At 37.6% G+C, this 22,960-nt stretch overlaps 1 protein-coding gene across 4 annotated transcripts in view; it reads left to right on the forward strand.

Moving 5' to 3' along the window:
• The window catches only part of gig (TSC complex subunit tuberin), a 943,661-nt gene that overhangs the window by 604,565 nt on the left and 316,136 nt on the right, over positions 1-22,960 (forward strand). For 3 of the 4 annotated variants that reach the window (XM_090415521.1, XM_090415523.1, XM_090415525.1), the window contains one exon: positions 19,316-19,483. In XM_090415521.1, coding sequence (XP_090271647.1) covers positions 19,316-19,483 — 168 coding nt within the window. The remainder of the gene's footprint in view (positions 1-19,315; positions 19,484-22,960) is intronic. The other variant, XM_090415524.1, reaches the window with a different exon arrangement.

Consider the following 22,960-nt stretch of genomic DNA (forward strand, 5'->3'; position numbering starts at 1 on the left):
ATTATTATTAATCTCCTTTCCACAATATTCCTCCAAATATGTATATTACTTGTCAATCACTACAATATTGTCAAATATAGCATTTCATGTTTCTAAGGCACTTCTAACTGAATCAGTCCAGCTAGACCTTTGTCATCCTCTGGGGTCTCTTTCCATACTGGCATCAAACACCTGTTTTGAAATCTTTCCTCTTCCATTTTGTTTAAGTGACCTTAAACCACCTTAGATTAGCTCTGCATACCCATTCTTGAATGCTAACAATGGTCAAGTTCCTTTCTAATATCTTCATTTTTAATATAATTCTGCCATTGATATCATCTGTTCACATCCTTAATTTATCTTAGAACTCTCATGTATATGGTTTCTAGTCTTTGATCAAGTGCTTTATTCGTAACTCAACTCTCAGATCCATAACTTAAAATTGGTTTGACTACTGTCTTATATATTATATTACTAGTTTGGTATTTTGGATAATTTCTCTCTTTTTTCATATAAATTTATTCATCTGACTATCCACCATACCAGCTTTGCTTATTCTGTTGTCAATTTCCAGATTTGACCTGAATCTTCAATAAAACTGTACCTAAATAACTGAAATATTTTGCCTGTTCTATAGAATCTCCATTCAGAATGCAGTGAATGTGTTCAATGTTTCTGCCTATTTTTATAGTTTGGTCTTTCTATTGTTGATTTTCATGCAAAGTTTGTTACAGCTGTTATTCAGTTTATTTAGAGAATCCTGGAAACTTGCACTTAGATGTGTTTAGGAGTGCAACATCATCTGCATAAAACAAAGAACTAAGTTAGATGTTTCCATTTCTAATATCAGACCTAATGACACATTCTTTCAGAATGTGATCCATACAGATGATGAAAAGAGTTGAGATCATATTTATCCTTGTCTCATGCCTGATTTTACATCAAACTTTTTCCTTCCATTCTAACTGACTTACAACTTAAATATAGATTATGTATTGCTCTGGATGATGTTTCGTTTACAACATATAATTGTGGTGTTTTGAAAAGCTTTTCTCTGGGCAACTTGTCATATGATTTTTACATCATCATCATCATCAAATTCCTGCCATGTACACTCAAAGAGTGTACAGTATATGATAGTACTATATGAAAAATTTACATCATTACTAACTTCCTATCTACAATTTTCCTCCAAATCAGTCTGTTACTTCTCAAGACTCCAACATTATCAGATCTTATATTTCTATCATCTAAGGCACTTTGAACCGTATCAATCCACCTATATCTTGGTCTTCCTCTGGATCTTTTGCCTGCCAACCTGGCAGAGAACACTTGTTTTGCTAATCTTTCTTTGCTTGTTCTGTTTAAGTGAACATACCACCTTAGATTAGCTCTGCTAACGCATTCCTGGAGGCTGACAATGTCAAGTTCTTTCCTCATATCCTCGTTTTTAATATCATATTGCAATTGGTGCAATCTGTTCATGCCTTTAATCTTTCTCAGGACTCTGGGAAAATATCTGCAGTCTCTAGTCTTTGGTCAAGTGTTTTACTTCTGACCCAGCTCTCAGATCCATAAGTTAAAACTGGTTTGAACACTGTCTTGTATACAGCTAATATAGTGTTCTGACTAATTTCTCTCTTATTCCATATGAAAAATCTTCCCTATGTAGCTGAAATGTCTTACTTGTTCCACAGGTTCTCTGTTCACAAGACAGTTGACATTTTCAACGATTCTACCTATTTTCATTGTCTTCGTCTTTTTATTGCTGACCTTCATACCATATCTATTACAACAGTTATTCAATTTAGTCAGGGAATCTTCTCCAATTTTGATATCATGTTTAATACCACTTTCCTTCTTAATGTGATCCATATAGATAATGAATAACAGAGGGGATAATGTACATCCTTGTCTGACTCCAGATTTAACATTAAACCATCTTCCTGTACTTCCTTCAATTCTAACTGCTGACTTACAACTCAAATAAAGACTAATAAGTATTGCTTGATATAATGCCCCGTTGACACCATATAACTGTAGAGTATTGAATAGCTTCTCTCTTGGCACCTTGTCATGTACCTCTTCCAGATCAACAAAACGTAAATTCCCATCCCATGATTTCTCAACTATTTGTCATAAAGTGAAGATCTGATCATGATAGCCTCTATTTGGCCTGAATCCAGCTTGTTCTTCAAGAAGCTTTTCTTCCACAATTCTTCTCAACCATTTCTCAAGTATACTTGCATAAATCTTGCCAGGAACACTCAGTAGGGAAATAACTCTGTAATTCTCACATTCAGTTTTTTTCCCTTTTTATATATGGGTACTATGAGAGCTCCACTCCAATCATCAGGAATTCGTCCCTCTGTCCATGCCTTCTGAACTATGCAGTGCAGCCACTGTAAGACATTTATACCACCATACTTCAGCATTTCTGGTCAAATATCATCTACTCCTGCTGCCTTTCCACATTTCAAGCCATTGATGGCTTTTTCTACTTCAAGTATATGGATATGTATTCCTGACTCTATGCCTGTTGAGTGTTTTTTACCATTGTACTATTACTGCTTGTTTCATTTAGTAATTTTTCGAAGTAATTACCCCATACTTCAAGGATATCTTTTTCTCCCGTTTTCGTGTCACCTTTATCATCTCTAACTCCTCTTACTGTACACTTTCCTCCACTTCTAAGTTTCTTCAACAACCTCCATAATATTTTGCCACCTTCTTGATATTTATTTTCTATGTTGTTACCAAATTTTTTTGTCATGTTGTACCATCATTTTTTATTTTATTTTAGGAGTAGATGATATTCGACCAGAAATGCTGAAGTATGGTGGTATAAGAGTCTTACAGTGGCTGCACTGCATAGTTCAGAAAGCCTGGACAGAGGGACGAATTCCTGATGATTGGAGTAGAGCTCTCATAGTACCCATATATAAAAAGGGAAATAAAACTGAATGTGAGAATTACAGAGGTATTTCCCTACTGAGTGTTCCTGGCAAGATCTATGCAAGTATACTTGAGAAACGGTTGAGAAGAATTGTGGAAGAAAAGCTTGGTGAAGAACAAGCTGGATTCAGGCCAAATAGAGGCTGTCAGGATCAGATCTTCACTTTACGACAAATAGTCGAGAAAGCATGGGAATATAACAAAGATCTGTATTTAAGTTTTGTCGATTTGGAAAAGGCATATGACAAGGTGCCAAGAGAGAAGCTATTTAATACGCTGCAGTTATATGGTGTCAATGGGGCATTATATCAAGCAATACTTAGTCTTTATTTCAGTTGTGAGTCAGCAGTTAGAATTGATGGAAGTTCAGGAAGATGATTTAATGTTAAATCCGGTGTGAGACAAGGATGTACATTATCCCTTCTGTTATTCATTATCTATATGGATCACATTATGAAGGAATGTGGTATTAAACCTGATATCAAAATTGGAGATGTTAATATCAGCTCTTTGCTTTATGCGGATGATGTTATACTTCTAAATAAATCTGCTACAAGTCTGCAAGATTCTCTGACTAAATTGAATAGCTGTTGTAATAGATATGGTATGAAGGTCAGCAATAAAAAGACAAAGACAATGAAAATAGGCAGAATCATTGAAAATGTCAACTGTGTTGTGAATGGAGAACCTGTGGAACAAGTAAAACATTTCAGCTACTTAGGCACAATTTTTACTGAAGATGGTAAACTAAATATAGAAATAGACAACAGCATCAGCAAAGCTGGTATCGTGGGAAGTCAATTGAATAAATTCATATGGAATAAGAAAGAAATTAGTCGGAACACTAAATTAGCTGTATACAAGACTGTGTTCAAACCAATTTTAACTTATGGATCTGAGAGCTGGGTCAGAAGTAAAACACTTGACCAAAGACTAGAGACCGCAGATATGAGAGTCCTGAGAAAGATTAGAGCCGTGAACAGATGGCATCAATGGCAATATCATATTAAAAATGAGGATATTAGGAAAGAACTTGACATTGTCAGCATCCAGGAATGCGTTAGCAGAGCTAATCTCAGATGGTATGGTCACTTAAATAGAATGGGAGAGGAAAGATTAGCAAAACAAGTGTTCTCTGCCAGGTTGGCAGGAAAACGACCCAGAGGAAGACCAAGATATAGGTGGATTGATACGGTACAAAGTGCCTTAGACGATAGAAATATAAGATCTGATAATGTTGGAGTCTTGACAAGTAACAGACTGATTTGGAGGAAAATTGTAGATAGGAAGTTAGTAATGATGTAATTTTTTCATGTAACACTGTCATATCCTGTACACCCCTTGAGGGTACATGGCAGGAATTTGATGATGATGATGGTTGTTACCAAAGTCCTCCCATGACTTTTGTTTAGCTAGTTTTACACAGTGTTTAGCTTTTTAACATTTGTCTCTGTATTCTCTAAGAGCACAAGCTGACTTATTTGCCAGGAACTTTTGATATGCTTTCTTCTTTAACTTCCTGTGTCCACCATGGAGTTCTGATTTTTCTATCCTTGCAGACAACCTCACCACATGCCTCTCTGGCTGAATCAATCAGAGTTTTCTTCAAGGCTTGCCACTGAATCTCCAAGGTTTGGTTTCCGGTCTCAAATTCTTTCATTTTTTTTTTCAATAATCTTTGTGTATTTTAGTCTACAGTTCACATCTGGGAGCTGCTCAACTTTTATTCACTTTAAAACTTTCTTACATGTTATTCTTCTCAATATGAAATTCAATTTTATCCTGCTCAAGACTAAATAGTGATCACTTTTAATTTCAATCCTCTGTACACTCTGGTGTCCTGCACCAGGGAGAAAACATCACTATCAACAATAACATAGTCAATGAGACTTTTCTGATTCCTTGCCTCTTCTCTCCATTTGAATATGTGCACATTTTTATGTTGGAACATGGTGTTAGTAATAAACAGCCCATGTCCTGAGCAGAAATCCAACAGTTATTTGCAATTATTATTAGCTTTGCTCTTTTCTGCAAATTTTCCCAAAATATTTTTGTATGTCTGACAATTATTTCCTACTCTGCTATTTAGATCCCAACAAGGACCAACTTTTCCTTTTTCATTGTGTCAGTTGCTTTCTCTAAAAGCCTCAAAAAATTCATCCACTATTACCTTAGTAGAACCTTCTGTGGGGCCATAGTCACATATAAGTCTTATTGTCCAGTTCCCCATTCTGATATTTGCCCACATCACTCTACTTGAGACTGCCTGCCATTCAAGAAGATTAGCATCGTATTTATCATTGAATACTATGGCTACTCCTTCTTTTCCTTGATTGTCATTGCCTGAATATAACATTTTGTATTTATTGCTCAGAAAGATCTCACCAGTTTTTCTTTTTTGTTTCAGTTACCCCTATTATGTTGATAATTCCTCAGCTAGCTCCATTTCTTTGCCATTCAGGCTTCTTATGTTGATAGTACCAATCTTTATCTCTGGTGATGTTGAGTTGGGGTGTGTTTTCAGATTTTTCCAGTAGCTGACTTTTCGATGTTTGCCCTGGTTCCCTGGCAAAAACAACGGGGGCCTTGTTTAACCAGCAACGTCCCAGCCGGCATGAAATTTTGTCATGTTGTACCATCATTTTGTATTTTGGTTTAAGCCTATAAGAATACAATTTAGTTGGCTACGTCCCAAATTGCCAGCCCATCCTTGTTCTTTCAGTATCCAGGTTGATACCCAACAGGGTGCACCACGAGAAGGTGAAGATTAAACATTAGGTCAGAAGCACTGGTCGGTTCTCTGCATTCCTTTAAAGGCTGTGTGGAGGTTTCCTCTCAGTTATATAGCTTTGACCCTTATGCACCCCTATATGATATGATTTTTCCAGATCTACAAAACTTAAGTACTAATCCTTGTCATATTGCCTGGATCTCTCAACCGTTTGTCTTAAAGCTAAAATCTTATCTTGACAACCTCTGTTTGGCTTGAACCCAGCTCTTTCTTCTCCAAGTTTCTTCTCCACAATCTTTCTCAACCTCTTTTCAAGTATGCTTGCTAAATCTTTCTTGGAACACTTAGGCGAGAAATTCTTGTGTAATACTTACATTCAGCTTTATTTTACCTTTTTTATAGTTGGAAACTATTAGAACTGTAGTCCAATCATCTGGAATTCAACCTTTTGTTCAGGCCCTCTGAACTGCAAAATATTTATTCCTCCATACTTAAACATTTCTGATCGAACATCATCTGCTTCAGCTGTCTTTCCACATTTCAAGTTTTTGATGAATTTTTTTAGCTCAAGAATTGATATGTACTCTTCTTTGTATTCCTGTGGAAAATTTTCTGGTATGGTTCTGCCACTGCTTGTTTTGTTTAAGTGTTTCCAAGTAATTACTCCATATATCTAAAATATCCATATCTTCAGTTTTCAGGAAAGGTGATAAAGGATCTGCGATCCTTTATCACCCTTATCATTCCTTTTGTAGTTCTCTTTCATCCATTTCTAAGCTTTTTCAACAGCCTCTAGAACATTTAGCCACCTTCCTGATATTTATTTTCCATATTCTTACAAAACTTTTCCATTTCTTTTGTTTAGCTACTTTTACACATAGCTTAGCTCTCTTACATTTTTCTGTGTATTCTTTTAGGATGTCTGCCGACTTATTCTCTGGAAACTTTTGGCGTGATTTTTTCTTTTCCAGGACTACTTCTTTAACTTCTTGTATCTACCATGGGGTTCTTATTTTTCTATCATTTGAGACAACTTGACTAGATATCTCTCTAGCTGAATCAGTTAATTTCTTCTTCAGAATTTGCTCTTGAGACTTCAAGGTTTGGTTTTTATTTTCAAACTGCTCCAGATTTTCTTGCATAATGTTTCTGTAGTCGAGTCTGCATTTTATCTGTAAAAACTGCTCAATTGAAATCTTTTTAAAACTTTTGTACATACTGTTCTTTTGATTGCCATTTTACACACACACACACTGCTTGGAGAGAATCAATGGACACCATAATATAAGGAACAAACAACTACTACACCTTAATAAGATGTAGGACTTTCTTTTGCCAGTGACTTCAGCAATCTTACAGGGAGTACTCTCCACAAGGGGGATGATAGCGATCAGTGAGAATTTTGAACTATTCTTTTTTTAGGCATGTAGTGATGTTGTGGAGGGTAGATATTCCTTGGCTTCACCCGATGCTATCATCCTTCAGATGTTGATTACGGTTAAGTTCAACACTCTGTGAAGGCCAGTCAATCATGGCGACATTCATGTCCACAAACCATACAGTTACAGCAGCAGCCTTAGCAAAACACAGTACATTGTTTTGCTAAAAGAGACATTGGTCAGTTTCGTAGAAATGCCACGAAGTTGGGAGCACAATGTCCAGAATGTTCAGATACGTCTGTGGGCCTAACCAGAATAAATAGGACCATACTATTACATTGCTACCTCTGAATTTCATAATTGGGGTTACACACTCTGGTATGAGATCTTCACTGTGCATCTGCCACACTCATCCATAGAGAGTATAGCATGATTTGGCTCTCCATGACATAGCATTCCAATTCTACATCCCATTGTACATGCTCTTTGCACCACTGAAGACAACACTGCATGGTCAGGTAAGTCAGAACCTAGGCTCACAACAGTTTCCGTTGTGAGCCTAGGTTTTTGTGCAGATTTGTGCTCCATTCAATGCCCATGATTCCACATTCAATGTGTCAACCTATGAAGGGTGGTTTTTACATAAAACGTGACCATTACACCCTATGGTCACATTTGATGGTGTGGTGGGTTCTCCACTGTGGGTACCACTTGCTGTAGACTCTGTGCATTCATTTCAGTATGGTAGGAGTGATTGTTGATCTGCAATGGCCCAATTTGTCAACAGTTTGCTAAATAAATATTATTACAACATGGCATCCTATCACAACACCTCTTTCACTCTTTCAAAGTCTATCATTTTTGTTCTCACTGCTATTTCACCTAGACACAGTTGCACTGGCTTGGGAGCATCATATATTCCTCCAGTTTCCTACAAACATGCGACACATTACATGGCACTTTCACCTTGCCCATGGGCATTTCTGTTGATTTCTTTCCAAGCAGTGTATGTGTGTGGGTGTGGGTGTGTGTGTGTGTGTGTGTGTGTGTGTGTGTGTGACTGACTGACTGACTGACTGACTGACTAAAAATTGATCAATAAGTTGAGGACTGTTCAGAAGAAAATGGATAGGTCCCTACTTGATATTACCATTCAGCTCAGTAGATTCAGCTCTAAATCGCAATGGAATCATATTACAAGAAATGACATTCAAAAATGAACCAAGTTGATATCAAATTGATACCCCAGAGATAGAAAAATAGCTATTGGAAGACTGAAGAAACAGTGGGAGGATGAAATTAAAGAGATGACTGGAATTCGTAGCATAAATTAGTCAGAACAGAAGAATTTGGGGAGAGGTCTTCATCATTTAACATAGCAGTGGACAGAAAATGACTGATGATGCCGATGATATATAACTTACTCTGCTTTTTAGCTGGAAAAAAAAATGGAGAGACAGGAATTAGAAAGGATGTGCAGAATGCTACTGCATTAACAAGAGATTTTAGAAAATAATAGTAGCTTAAAAACTGAAAAAGAGGGGATGTCTACTGGTAAGAAATTGATCAATCAAATTGGAAAGAGAGCCTCTCAACCAGCAAAACAGAAATCTTAAAAATGGTGAGTAATTTCTATAAGAAAGTGTATTCTAACTCCAAAAAAATGTTGCATTAAATGTTGGACTATTAAAATTTGATTTAGAAGAATTGTTATCTACTTTAAAATGTTATTATCATTGATTTCATCCCAAATCATTGGCTGAAATGAAGGATAATCCTTTAACATAAGAAAAATTAGAAAATACATAATCAACTATGGACTACTCGGTCTTATTTCCTATAACAACTAGTTTATTACAGTTATTCAAAACAGAATCCTTGGCAGACTAGAAGCAAACCAGTATGAGTAAGCAGGACTTAGGAAAACTTTTCCAAGAGCTCACTTGCAAACAGTAAATCAGATTACTAAAGAATATAGTGAAGGTATTCATCTACAGTTTTCAGGTGAATTGACATCACGAAAGGAACAAAATAAATAACAGATTTTTTTCTTTCACTGCTAATGTTTCACTGGTTTTATAACCAGCATCTTTAGGCAAATAGTTTGTCACTATATGCAAGCACTAATAATCAATGTCTAGAAGTTATAACTTAAAATTGTAACAGATAAATGGACAGAACTGTGGTTGTTATGTACCATCCAATTGTTTTTCACTCTTGGTGATCTTGTGAACAAAGGCTCTCCAAAGGTTCTTTATATGTATCACTCCTGCACACAAGAGGTGGAAGAACCTATAGTAGATCAGTGCCATGCATCGAATGAAGATGATGGATGCTAGTTTGGTGAAACAGTGTCCATGAAAGTACCTGTAGGAAATTTTATATAAACTTGGTTTTTAATCCTATTTCCCAAGTGAGCAAACAGACAAGTAAGTCAAGTTTGTGCCTGCACGTGTAGCTGTTTTTAAATACTGACACTTTTGTTCAGTGCCTATCTTAATGTAACACACTTACTTACTTATACTCAGTAAATAACTGAACTAATAATGTGCCAATGACACGTACCCCCCCCCCCCAGGGGGGGGAGTACGTATACCACTAGTTTGGAACTGATGATCTACACCAATGCCATCTACCACTAGTATTTTCACAGACAACCACAAACATCCATGCCTGCAACTGAATTTGAACCCACAGTCTTTTGGCTGGAGAGTGGATACGCTAACCATTCGGCCAACCAGGCCTGCAATTTTAATATTTCTTGAGGCAAAGCTATTCTGTAGCATGATGCTTTGGATGGTGTCATGGCCATAATCCGAGATCCTTGGAATTGGGTCAGACAACATTTGCTTTATTAAGAGCATCTGTAACACTTACAAGCCTCTCCTTAGGAATTCTGAACCTGTATAGTGATCCCCAATTCCCATTGCAGCTATCTCTGAAGCAATTGCAGAAATCTTGAAAAGATACAGTTTAGTTTCTATATTCCTTGTTAATAAAATCTCCTCCTGGTTGCCTTCCACCAAAGATAAACAAGCTCCCCCCCCCCACTCTTTCCCTCTCTGGTGTTTATCAAGTTCAGTGTGATTGCCTCCACTTGTACTTTAAAGAAAGAAGATATTCAGAAGATGAAAAATGACTGCAGGAACACCTGTCTTACATCGCCCACAATAAAAATTTGGCTTGTCACATCACAGAGTGTACACTGACCACAATATACTCTGGTCTGATACACACCTTTTACATCACTGTTGGTTTAAACTGAAGTGGTTGTTGAAAGGGAGTGTAAGATGCTCAAATGATGCAGTATCTGAATGTGTCCTAGAAATCAAAGAACAAATATGATAAGAGTGAAATGAATAAGCACCCTTATTAACCAAGATATTCATAAGATGATAATGTGGATGACATCTCTTGAGAATAAAGGTAAGAGGAGTTACAAAGTATATAAAGAGCAGGCCAGAAAAGTTATAAGTTTTATATATTGTTTGAGTAGGGTCAGAGTACGTAAAGAAGTTAATTTTGTAAGGGAAAGGCAACCCAAAAGAATTTTTTCATTATGCTATGAGTAAAAGGAAGAACTTAAGTAGAAGAATTTGGTGGGGGGGCCTCTGCCACCCCCAAAGTAAAAGGGTAAAAAACTAGAAAATTTTCCAAAAATGTTTTCCTAATTAAAATTAATTTTTTTATTTATGTCATGTCGTGTCTTCTATTTCTATACTACTTATGAATTAGCAGTCACATAAGGTGGGAATATCCTATAGCTCTCTGGAATCACGGCCACTGTGAACACAAGGTGAACGAAGTAGTGCTCAGGCAGATCGAGCACTGCTTTGTTTGCCTGACCCAGGCCAGAGAAAATGACAGGTATCATGTATTGGTGGATCATTCAGATGCTCATAGGTCGTATGCGATGCGTACTGTATATTCTCAACCCTCCCCCAAGATTAAATCCTGAGTGTGCCACCACACTGACCCAAGTCAAGTGTTTATATTCCAAAACCATATTCTCCAGTTTATGCAACAACCTTTCATGTGGTATCCTATCAAATGCCTTAGCAAAATCCAAAAGTATTGTAGAGTATCCGTTCCCTTTATCCAACTTAGCCATAACATTGTTATTATAAAATATGAGCAAATTGCTAAAGCATGACTTCCCTTTAGAGTATAGCTTGTCTGTATTAAATTTTTATATTTATGTTTTTATTTAATTAGTTTCTTGCTGATTAAATCCTTTCTTATTCAAAACCTTATTAAATTAAAATCCTAGCGGCTGTTCTATTGGTATGTCGTTACTTTCTCTATATTTCCTGATTTATCTCTTCCTATTCTATCTTTCTATCGCTATTTTACTTCGTCAGATATCGGGCGTAATATGCTTACATCTAGGATTGTTTCCTCTTCGGATACTGGCGAATTTATATTTTGCTGAGCCAGCCAGTATCCTATAGCAGAAAAGGATCCTTGCTCAGGGAGACAATACTAGATTCTGAGACTTTCTTACACAATATCTTACTTTAACACTGCCGTATACATTCAGATTATTGCATTCGTGACCTAAATCTATAATTATATACATTATTTAATTCCAAAATAGGTTCTATTTTTATAAGTGGTAGTTTGGAATCGTAATCAGGCATGACTCAGGTTCAGGTAAATATGACAAGTTTATTGGAATATCTAAACACACAATACATAAAAAATTCATACACTCAATTTGACTCAATACTAACTAAAAAGACTCGATTTAAGAGGTTAACATATTCTAAATTAATTCAAAGATTAAGAAACATCGTAAAACACAGTAATTGAAAATTGGGGTAGATAGCAAATGATATGAAGTTAAACTAAAATTCCTTTCTGAAATGCTATTTATAAGATAATATAAACAAACATTCTAATGTTACTCAGTTACTGAAATCCACAATTCTGATCTCATTAAGTTAATCCTATCACATACAATTACTAAAGATCTTTTCCAAACAATTCTTCTTACTCTCTCAAAGGAGGTTAACTTTCTAATTAGAGACTGTCCACAGAGTTCTTCAGAATACTGTTTCTTAATTTCACATTCACAAACAATCTTCTCTCTTCTGATGAATTTTATACACAAAAATAGAGTAATTTCACCTTACTGAACTTTTTCCCGCATCTTTCAGCACCACGTGTACGTCTGGTTACTTCTTGTCTATTGGCTGTCCATACGGTAACGTAGGGGTTACGCTATCTTCGTTATTTCTGCCAAAAATGGACTTAAATCTTTGCGTTTCAGGAACAACTCAATGGGACTTCTCAGCGACGGCTTGATTCTGCTAGGACTGGAAGTTTTTACCTTCAGCTCTGTGTAGAATCCTTCTCCATTTTCAAGAAAGCCTGCTGTCTGACATCTTATCTTAGCACAGACGCTTCATCCCCCCCCCCCCCCCGCTTTATGCAAATTCCCACTAACTTCCAAGCCACCAAACAGGAAAACGATACGACAAGAGACCTCTCCGATACAGCGCTCGTCCCCTTATGTTCTTCTATAGAGCACCCTCTTTTTCAGAATCCCCTTTGCACACCCTTCTCTTTTCTCCCCTTGAGTTCATCCCTATCTCTCCCGAGGCTGTTATGCTCTTGCATTCCCATAATTCGCGGCAAAGTATGTTCCGTGTATGCTACTGCCACCAGTGTTACACTGTACATGTGTAGTTTTATACCTTCCAAGAATTATTATTTAGTAACTATTTGATGACTCACAGTTATTTTTACACAGCTTAAGTGAGGCTTAAATTAAATCAGATTATCCCTCTTTTAAGACACTCTAAAAAAATCTTAATATAATCACAATAGTTTAAATATATGGTACATGAAATCTTCTTCTGCAGCTTCTCCCACTTAAGTCGGGTCACTGTTTGTAATGAGTCTCCTCCACACCTTCCTGTCTTGGGCTGTCACCACATCCAAGTTCTTCATCTTCAAGTCCTCTTCTACCAGCTCCCTCCATCTCTTCTTTGGCCACCCACGCTTCCGCCTTCCTTGCACATCCATCTGCATGACCCTTCTTCCCACATATTCGTCCTCCCTCCTCATCACATGACCAAACAATCGCAACCTTGCCTCCTGTATTTTCGCTCCTAAGTTCGTAACTTTCACTGTTCCCATGACATAGTCATTTCTCAGATGATCCTTTCTGGTCACACCGCACATCCACCTAAGCATTCTCATCTCAGCTACTTCCATCCTGCTGATATTATTTTTCCTCAAGGCCACAGTTTCTATAGCATACGTCATAGCTGGCCTCACTACTGTCCTATAAATTTTGCCTTTCAGATTGTTCGGCACCCCCTTATCGCATAATACTCCAGCCACCTCCCTCCAGTTCCTCCAACCCACTTGTATCCTGCAAGTTGATTGGAGCTACAATACCAGATGTAGCTCCAATCCATCAGCTCCTCCATCTTCTTCCACTGTTGAACCTAAGTATCTAAAGTCTCTCACCTTCCTGATGACATTTCCTTCCAGCTCCAGATCTGTCTCCTGGCCGCCGCCCACTGCGCAACACATATACTGTCTTACTTCTGCTCAGTCTCATACCTCTCTCTTCCAGTACTTTTCTCCATCTTTCCAGTTTAGTTCCTGCTTCTTCTCTTGAATCTACACACAACAAGATGTCATCTGCATACAACATTGTCCAAGGCGCATCTTCTCTCACCTCCTCTGTTACCACCTCCATCACAATATTAAACAGAAACGGACTTAATGCTGACCCTTGATGCAAGCCAACTGTTACTTGAAAACTTTCTGTCTGTCCCAAACAGGTCCGAACACTTGTCTTCACATTTCTGTACATTTCCTGCACCAACCTGAAATATTTCTCCAGCACCTTCTTCTCCCTCAGACACCTCCAGACTTCTTGCCTTGGCACTCTATCGTATGCTTTCTCCAGATCAATAAATACCAGATGTAGCTCCCCTTGTTTCTCTCGATATTTTTCCATCATCTGCCATAACCCAAAGATAGCATCTGTTGTTGATCTACCAGGCATGAAGCCAAATTGTTCCTTTGCAATCTCCACCTCCTTCCTCAATCTACCATCGAACCCTTTCTAGAATCTTCATTGTGTGGGACATCAACTTTATTCCTCTGTAATTTTTACAGTCTTGTGCATCCCCTTTACCCTTGTAGATGGGGACAAGAGTACTCTCCCTCCATTCCTCGGGTATATTTTCCTGTTGGCAAACTTTCATGAACAGGTCCCACAGCAGGTCAATTCCCTCTTCCCCCAGTGCCTTCCATGCCTCCACTGGAATTCTGTCGGGGCCCACCGATTTTCCATTCCTCATCCTCTTCATGGCTTCCGTCACTTCCACTCTACTGATGTTCTGCACTATCCCCTCAGAAGGCTGCCCATCTCCTCTGAGAGTTCTTGCATTTTCCTCATTCAAAAGTCCCTCAAAGTATATTTTCCATCTGTTTCTTATGTCCACATCCCTCCATAATACTCTTCCTTCAGCATCTTTGATCTGCCTCACATGTAAGATGTCCTTTGCTGCTTTATTTCTACATTTCGCTAGTTGGTAAATTTTTCTCTGTCCTTCCTTTGTTTCTAATTGATCATACAGATCTTGATATGCCATGGCCTTCGCTTATGCCACAACTCTCTTGGCTTCTTGCTTTCTCTCTTTGTACACCTCTCTGTCCTCTTCCACTCTTGACTCATCCCACTTCTGCTTTGCCTTCCTCTTAGCTGTCACTGCCACTTGTACATCATTATTCCACCAGCAACCCTCCTTCTGCTCTCTAATCTTTCCAGATGTCTCACCAAGCACCTCGATTGTACAGCTCAGGATTACTTTTGAATTATGTTTCCACCAATCCTGTACACTTTCCAGTCCATCCGAAATCCTCTCTAACACCCTCTCCCTAAAACGATTCCTCACACTCTCCTCTTTTAAGCGAAACCACTTAATTGTCTTCATCTCACGGCATCCAGAAGTTCTTATCTTCGATCTTATTTTTAATTCTGCGCACAGCAGTCGGTGTTGTTGTGCTACTTGATCTGTTGGAATTACTTTACAATTTGTCACAATCTTAAGATGTTTTCTTCTAGTCAAAATGTAGTCAATTTGTGAGCTGTTTACCACTCCTAAATGTTATCAAATGTTCTTCCCTCTTGTAGAAAAAACGAGTTCACAATTGCCAGATCAAGCGCTACTGCAAAGTCCACAACCCTCTCTACTTCCTGGTTCATCATTCCCACTCCGTGGCCACTATGCACCCTTTCACAGTCTCTATTCTGTCTTCCTATGTGTCCGTTCAAGTCTCCTCCGACAATCACCATCTCATTTTCTTCCAATTCCCTCATTTCTTCATCTAACACGTTCCAGAACTCATCTTTTTCCTCTGCTGTACAACCAACTTGCAGGGCATATACACATAATACGACCACCCGCTCTTCTCCAAGACCCAATTTCATTCACATGATCCTGTCATTCCTTCTACCTACATCCAGTACTTCACCCTTCATTCTGCCACACACCACAATTCCATTTCTTCCCTCGTTATTCGCTTCAGAGTAGAACAATTTATATCCATCTCCCAGTTCCTTTGTCTTTCCCCCCTTCCACCTTGTCTCCTGCACACATAAAATGTCCAACTTCCTCTTCCTCATCATGTCTGCCACCTCTCTTCCCCTTCCAGTCATGCTTCCAACATTCAGTGTTCCCACTCGCAACATCCTGTCCACCTGCTGGGCTCGCTTCCTTAACCGCACCTGCCCTTGATGTGGTAGCCCTCGTCCATTTCTCACAGCTGTAGGGTGATGTGGCTGCGCGTCGCTTAAGGGGTACGCCCTAGCCCTTATATCATTTTCTCTTTGACTCATAATCATAGTTTGAGCTGGCATTGAAGTTTTCCGACCGGATGCCCTTCCTGACATCAACCCTCGCATTTATCTGGGTTTGGGACCAGCACCTATTGAGGCTAGCATGCCTCCTTCGGCGGCTGCATAAGATGAAATGACTTAGCAAGATAGGAAAGACTCACCCCTAGCCCTCGAATACTCTAATAGCATCAGGGGGAAGGAGCAAGGAGAGGAGAAAGAAGCAAAGAAAGAAGAGGAGGGACCAGTCTACAGAATAATATAACAGATATATATTACATGAAGTAAGGCATGGTCCAGCATCAGGTACCTCGGGTTTGCCATCCCCGTACTTTAATGTGAGCCCTTGAGGTCATATGGTACATGAAATAAAGAATACAAATTTTATACATAAAGTGAAGAAGTTTCACTTTTAATTTCAGCTGATGTGCAGGTATTTCTCTTTGTTTGTAAGTTTAATATGTTCGATTCTGAATGAATGACTTCTTTGCAAGATTCCTTCATTCAGGATCCAACATCTGTCTACTCATGTCTGTATGCAAGTTCTTACCAACTTCTCTAAAATCTTCACTACTACACCAGAGATACTGACAGGCCAGCAGATGGACACACTGGTTTTTACATCACTCTTGTATATGGGTCAGTGCAGTGGCACACTCAGGATTTAATCTTGGGGGGGGATTTGAGTTGAGTAGATGATTTGAGAATATACACTATGCATGCATACGACCTATGACTGAGCATCTGAATGATCACCAATACATGATATCATGTATTGGCGATCTATACATGATACCATGTATAGACTCATATCAAGGGATTGCAATTCTGTCATCACCACCACTCAATCCACCAACTACAAACTCCAACTACACCAATGCCATCTACTGCCCATTAGCACCACTAGCATTTTCATTTGCTTGGCCAGCTGGCAAAGTTTATCACCTATCATCAAAAGAAGTAACTAAACAAATCTGAATCCTCTCTGCCATATCCATATCCCCAAATACCGAGATAACCGAATCTATGCACAATATTACAAATTTCATTATCTACTGTCGGTGTATATTTTCTTAAAATCCAAGTGATCCTTTAAGTAGTTTTGTCCATCTGCCATATGTTCTCTGAACTTCAACTTTCCCCTAACCATCATCACCCCTAAAACTATGCCATCATCAATTTCTTGCAGGGCAATTTCATCTATGAAATTATACAGGGTGTTTTGAAAGGGGGGGGGTATGCAACTTTGAATGACAATAGAAGGTGAATAGCGATAGATGAACAATTTTTATTACCGGTCAAATGTAACATAACACTTGAAATTTCAACACAGAGAGTTAAAGTTTGATATGACTGCCTCCGGTAATTCTGCAGATGTCCCGTCTTTAATCAATTTCCTGCCACACTTGGCAGTGCATATCTGACATAACTTCAGCAATTTGCTTCTGTCCTAACCTCAATAAATGTGGTTGTATTAAACTGCTTCTTTTATGGAGGAACTTCTGTAGACGGTCAGATGAACAACCAGGAAGATTCAATCAAACCCAGTAGGCGACATAATTTAGGATTATAGGCCTCACTGGGTCTCCCCTGTTCATTCTCACTTACTGTATTGCCCATGTGCACTTATTGATACTAGTGTATTTTTTCCCCTGATGATGCTAGTTGAACTTTGGCACAGTGTTGGAAATAAGTAAATTAAGTAAGTAATAAGTAATAATCAACTTATAAGCTTGAACACCAAAATAATATTCATGTGTTGTACTGTGGTGTCAGAACACATACTGAATTTCATATTAGCCCAACATTGTAAGTTGGATTCAGATCTGATGTCTGTTCTAAGTGAACTGGATTTAGGAATGATGCATTTGCCCATAGATAGACTAGATCAGTACCTACACAAGTATTCCCACTGAGCTGTAACAGAATACTGACTGACTTGCCAGCTACAAGATCGAAAGGGAACTACTATTTTTCTATCTGTCCTTTAATTTAGAGAAATATGCAAACTTGCAGAAGTTTCAGACCAGATTCCTTTGACTCAGATCATTTCCATTACCTCAGATTTCCTCTGTATCTCGAGTAATCTTATCATTTCAAGACAGGATGATATGGTAAAACACGCCTGTTAGACCATGCACTCCAAACATGTCACAGAATTGAGTGGATAGGCACCACATCCCTACACTGCACCAAAACCTGGTTTGAAAGAAAATTCAAATGAAATGCTGAAATATCATCCAAATTTGAAATAAGAATAGTGGATTAATTATTCCAAGAATTTGGAGGACCGATCTTCAACCAGTATAGCATCCAGAACAACCACAAACAGAAGAAAATTTTAGTACAAGACTTTAGAAATTGTTTAATGTAGTTCTGTTTTTTAATATAATTTATTTTATTTTATTTTATTATTATTTTTTTTAATTTTATTTATTTATTTATTTTGTTTATTTTTTATTTTATTTTTAACACCAGAGGTCAGGCTGGAGTAATGATTAACAAACATTTAGATTCATCTTAGTTTTGTGTAGTGTATTGTCATGTAGCTTGTATCTTGTACAGATGTATGTTTTCCTGATGATGACCTCAATACAGAGGTCGAAAAGTTGAATGTTACTTTCTTAATGTTAAGTAAAGTAATTTTTCTAACACTGTATTGTGTCTCCATAAATTCTTCACAATGAAGAATGAAATCAGAACTTGCTATCCCACATGTGTCATTTACAATTATTGATCCTCCTGTGCTTAGGGGGATTACAACTACCAACAAATTATATTTCTAGCATTTCATGATGAAAAGGAAAATTGCTTGAATAAATTATAAATTAAAATTGTTGTTTAGTTGTTAAAAGGTAGCACTCCTGTTCTTTCAATGCAGAATGTGCAATCTTTTTGTTCTGTTTTTCTTTAGAACAACCTCTTGTATAATCCCCCCCCCCCCAAGAATGTTTGTAATATATTTCATTTTATTTTTCACAAAATCTTTGAAACTGTACCTCTGAAATCAAGGGGATTGATGCTTATGGGATCCCATAATTAAGCTTTCACATTGACTTTAAGGCTTAATTATAAATCATATTATGTCTGCCTACTTACATTCTCATTGGTATAAATCAGATATGGTAAATTAAAATCTTTTTGGGGCTTTGTTTGTATAATCAATAGTTGAAAACATGTTGTTTATGTGGCATTGTAACTTTAAATTAATCAGTCTATTATTAAACAATCTGAGTTTCTATTAATATTCCAGTCTTTCTACCAGCCTGACAGTTCTATTTTATTTCTATAATAACCTTTCAGGTTTTTTTTTTTTTTTTTTCATGCCATCTTGTTCATTCTTTCCCCTGCATCTTAATTTCTATCCTTGTCCCCTGTCTTCCTGTTTTAAATTTCCCTCCCTTGAAGGCACAAATCACAGTCTCGAGTATCCAGTTTAACACCTCCACCTTCTTCCAGCGATATCCGGCTTCCACTGGACAACACAATGGCAACACTTCACACTGAACTCATGGAAACTTGTATAGATTTGATGGCAAGGTTTACATTTGGTATGTGTTCCAATGTGCCAAAAAGGTAAGTCTGTTTATTTATAACATATCTGTAACTAATTGATAGTTCATTTTGTTTTTCTATGCTTTTATATGTATTTGCTTTTAATTTAATGATATTGAATAGTTACAAATTAAAAATGGCTTTTCAGATTTCAATTTTTTTATACTATAGAAACATTTTTTCCTCATGTTTCATTTAGGTGTATTCACAGTAAATAAAGACAGGCAAAAAAAAAAAAAAAAAAAAAATATATATATATATATATCTTGCATCAAAATTTAGAGTATATATCGTGTTTGTAAAATTGTGCAAAGAGCTTGTGCTTAGGCAATCCAGTTTTTCATATCAATGTATGTATTTTTAGTGAATAAATCAGGAAAGTTCAAGTGGAAACATTTTCACTGCTTGCATTGTTGCATCAGCACAATCCAATACCATAGGGATCATTATCTAAAATTTGCACATTTCCAACCAGAGATTGTTAATTGCTGTAGAAATTTCCTCATTTTTTAACAGCATCATTTAGAAAAATTCACATATTGAGATTTGAAGAATATTATGCATGAGGACCAGCATTATTCAGAACTTGCAGGATATTAATTAGATGGAACTCACTAGTGAAAATACTTATAGAACATTCAAATGATAAATTTGATTTACACAATCAAACCCCCCCATCCTGAAAATTAATATGAGTTTGGAGAATTTCATAAAACAGTCTCCTAAATTGTGAATTAAAAGAAAAGATAGAGAGAGAGAGAGATAAAAGGAGAGAGAAGAATAAAACGAGTAATTAGCTGGTACTTAGCTACAGAGAAACCTCAAACCCCAAATCACTAAAGATTGGATGAATAAGTCTCAATGAATAACCTGAATGAGGTCAAATTGATATACGTAGTATCTAGCTAGTATCTGAATATATCAGATACCAAGGCTGAATTAATGCAAAAGTCTTGGTATTTCCCATGTATAAGTAGTAAAAAGATGTATCATCTTATTATTAAAATACTCCAGATTAGAGAGACTTGTATAGAAAGTTTTTCTGCTTGGTTAGATATTAAACTTGCCATGAAATCATATTCTTGCTTAATCCTTCATTAAAGTGTAAACTTTATAAAGTGTAAACTTTATAAACTGGATCTAGTGCCGCTAGAGGGCCAGACGGCTGGTCGTGTTTTCTGGGAGCTCCCGAAAGCTAAGTATAATTTTGAATGAAAATTAGAATATAGGTTAAAATCATAACGTAATATTGTCTAATTTTGGTAGCTTGTGGTGTCTGTGTGATTTTGGTATAAATTCCGTTATTTAATTTAGTATTTAACGATACGTTTCATAGATTTGAATATGGCACCAATGCGATGTAAGATAATGGCGTCCAAAAATACGACGGCATTGTTCAAAAACTATAATGTGAGAGAATTTGTCCAATGTGATGTGTGTGGAATGTATGCATTCCCGAATGAGGCTGGAGTTTGGATTGAAAGTGATAGTGGTGGGAGAATGTGCAGAAAGTGTAAGCGAAGTGAGGAGTTGAATGTGTCAGGTTGTGAGACAGCTATGGTTGAAGAAAGCCAGAATGTGAGTGAAAATAGTGGCTTGATAGGAAATTGCGATGTACAAGATGGCAATGAGAGCGGTGATCTAAGAAAGAGTGAGAGCAACTATACAGAGAGAGAAAATGGTTTGAATGATAAAAAAAAATGAGGAATTATTTGTAGGAAGTGAAATCGCTAGGTTGCGCGCAGTGATACAAAATGCGCAGCGGCAATTAGAGCACCTGCAAAACTCTTTCCAGAGTGATTCGGCTAACGTAAATAACCAGCGTAAGAGTGGGCGAGTTTTTGAAATGAAGGAAAGAGTGTTGTATGGTGACTCGTTATTAAGAGGAGTGATAGATGGGAGTGTAACTAAATCGTACTTACCAGGTGCGAAATTTAAGGATGTAAGTGAGAGTATTAGAGTGCAAAAACAGAGGGTGAAAAAATTAATAATTGTGGCAGGTACGAATGAATTGAAAGGTGATAAATTTTTTATGAGAGAGGACTTGAAAGTATTGTTAAAAGTAGCAAAAGAAAAGAGTGACAGAGTTAGAATGGTGAGTCTGTTGCCGCGGTATGACAGAGAGGAGTTTAGGAGGGGGGCCATAATCGCAAATGACGTTATGCACAGGTTATGCAGACGGTGTGGTGTGGAATTCGTGGACGTGTGGAATGAGTTTGATGGGCGAAAGGACTTATACAAGATGGATGGCCTGCATTTGAATGGACTTGGTGTGCAAAGACTGGAAAAAGTGTTGCTGAATGAAGTGAAAATGGATGTGCAGAACCAGGGAAACTAGAACTACCAATGGGGGGGGGGTATGCAGACATCAGTGAGACAGTTGAGTGTAAGAATGTATATAAAGTACCCGAGCCAGTACTAAGGACAAAAAATGGGAATGGGACATTTAGAATAACGCATCAAGATAGGGGTGGGACAAAGGGATCACTGCATTTCATGTATACTAATGGCAGGAGTATTAGGAACAAGAAGGAAGAATTTTTGGCCTTGATTGGCTCTTCCTGGCCACAGGTTATTGGCATTAGTGAAACATGGCTGACAGAAGATGATATAGTTAGTGGGATAGAATGTGTAGGTTATAGTGTGTTTAGGAGGGACAGAGAGCATAAAATGGGGGGAGGGGTGTTATTGATGATAGCTGATGAACTGCAGCCAAGGAGAATTGAAGTTGTATTGCAGGATAGTGAAAGGAACTCATTTGAGGCTATTTGATGTGAGATTGAGACTGGCAGAATAAAATATAGAGTTGGGTGCTGCTATAGACCAGGTGATGGAATAGATGGTGGAGATAGTATGCATAAACAAATTGATGAAATGAGTGGAAGGAGGGTAATTATTATGGGGCATTTTAATTATGGTAACATTGATTGGAAGGAGGAGAGGACACATGTGAGGAAGGAAATGGATTTTATTCAATTATTAAGGGATAACTATCTGAGACAGCATGTAATTGAAAATGCTAGGGGTATGAGAGTGTTTGACCTGGTAATAGCATCTCACAATTTGACTGTAATGAATATGACCATGTTGCCACCTATTGGTGAGAGTGATCATAAGGTCTTGACCTGGGAGGTGGCTAAAAGTGTGGAATTTTTGATTAAGACTGTATATGTGGAATTACCATACTGGCAAGTATGACAAGCTTAGGAGATTGCTTGGATCAGTGCCATGGCATGTACAACTGCAAGGGCTGGACATCGATAGAGCATGGGAAGTGGTCAAGGAGCATTTACAGGAGGTTATGGCTGATTGTATACCTAGGGTCCGAATAGTAAAACAAGTAGGGGTTAAATGGATGAATAACACCATTAAGCTTGAGCTGCAAAAAAAGAAACAACTGTGGGGGGAATTTAAAGAAAGGGGTGACCTGCAGGCACACGAACGGTATAAAGTGCAGGCCAGAAGGGTAACGAGTGTGGTAAAAACAGCAAAAGCTGA

This window comes from Typopeltis vanoorti, chromosome 3, assembly GCF_054136105.1.
Source record: "Typopeltis vanoorti isolate ZY-2024b chromosome 3, IOZ_Tvanoo_1.0, whole genome shotgun sequence".
Lineage (NCBI taxonomy): Eukaryota > Metazoa > Arthropoda > Arachnida > Uropygi > Thelyphonidae > Typopeltis > Typopeltis vanoorti.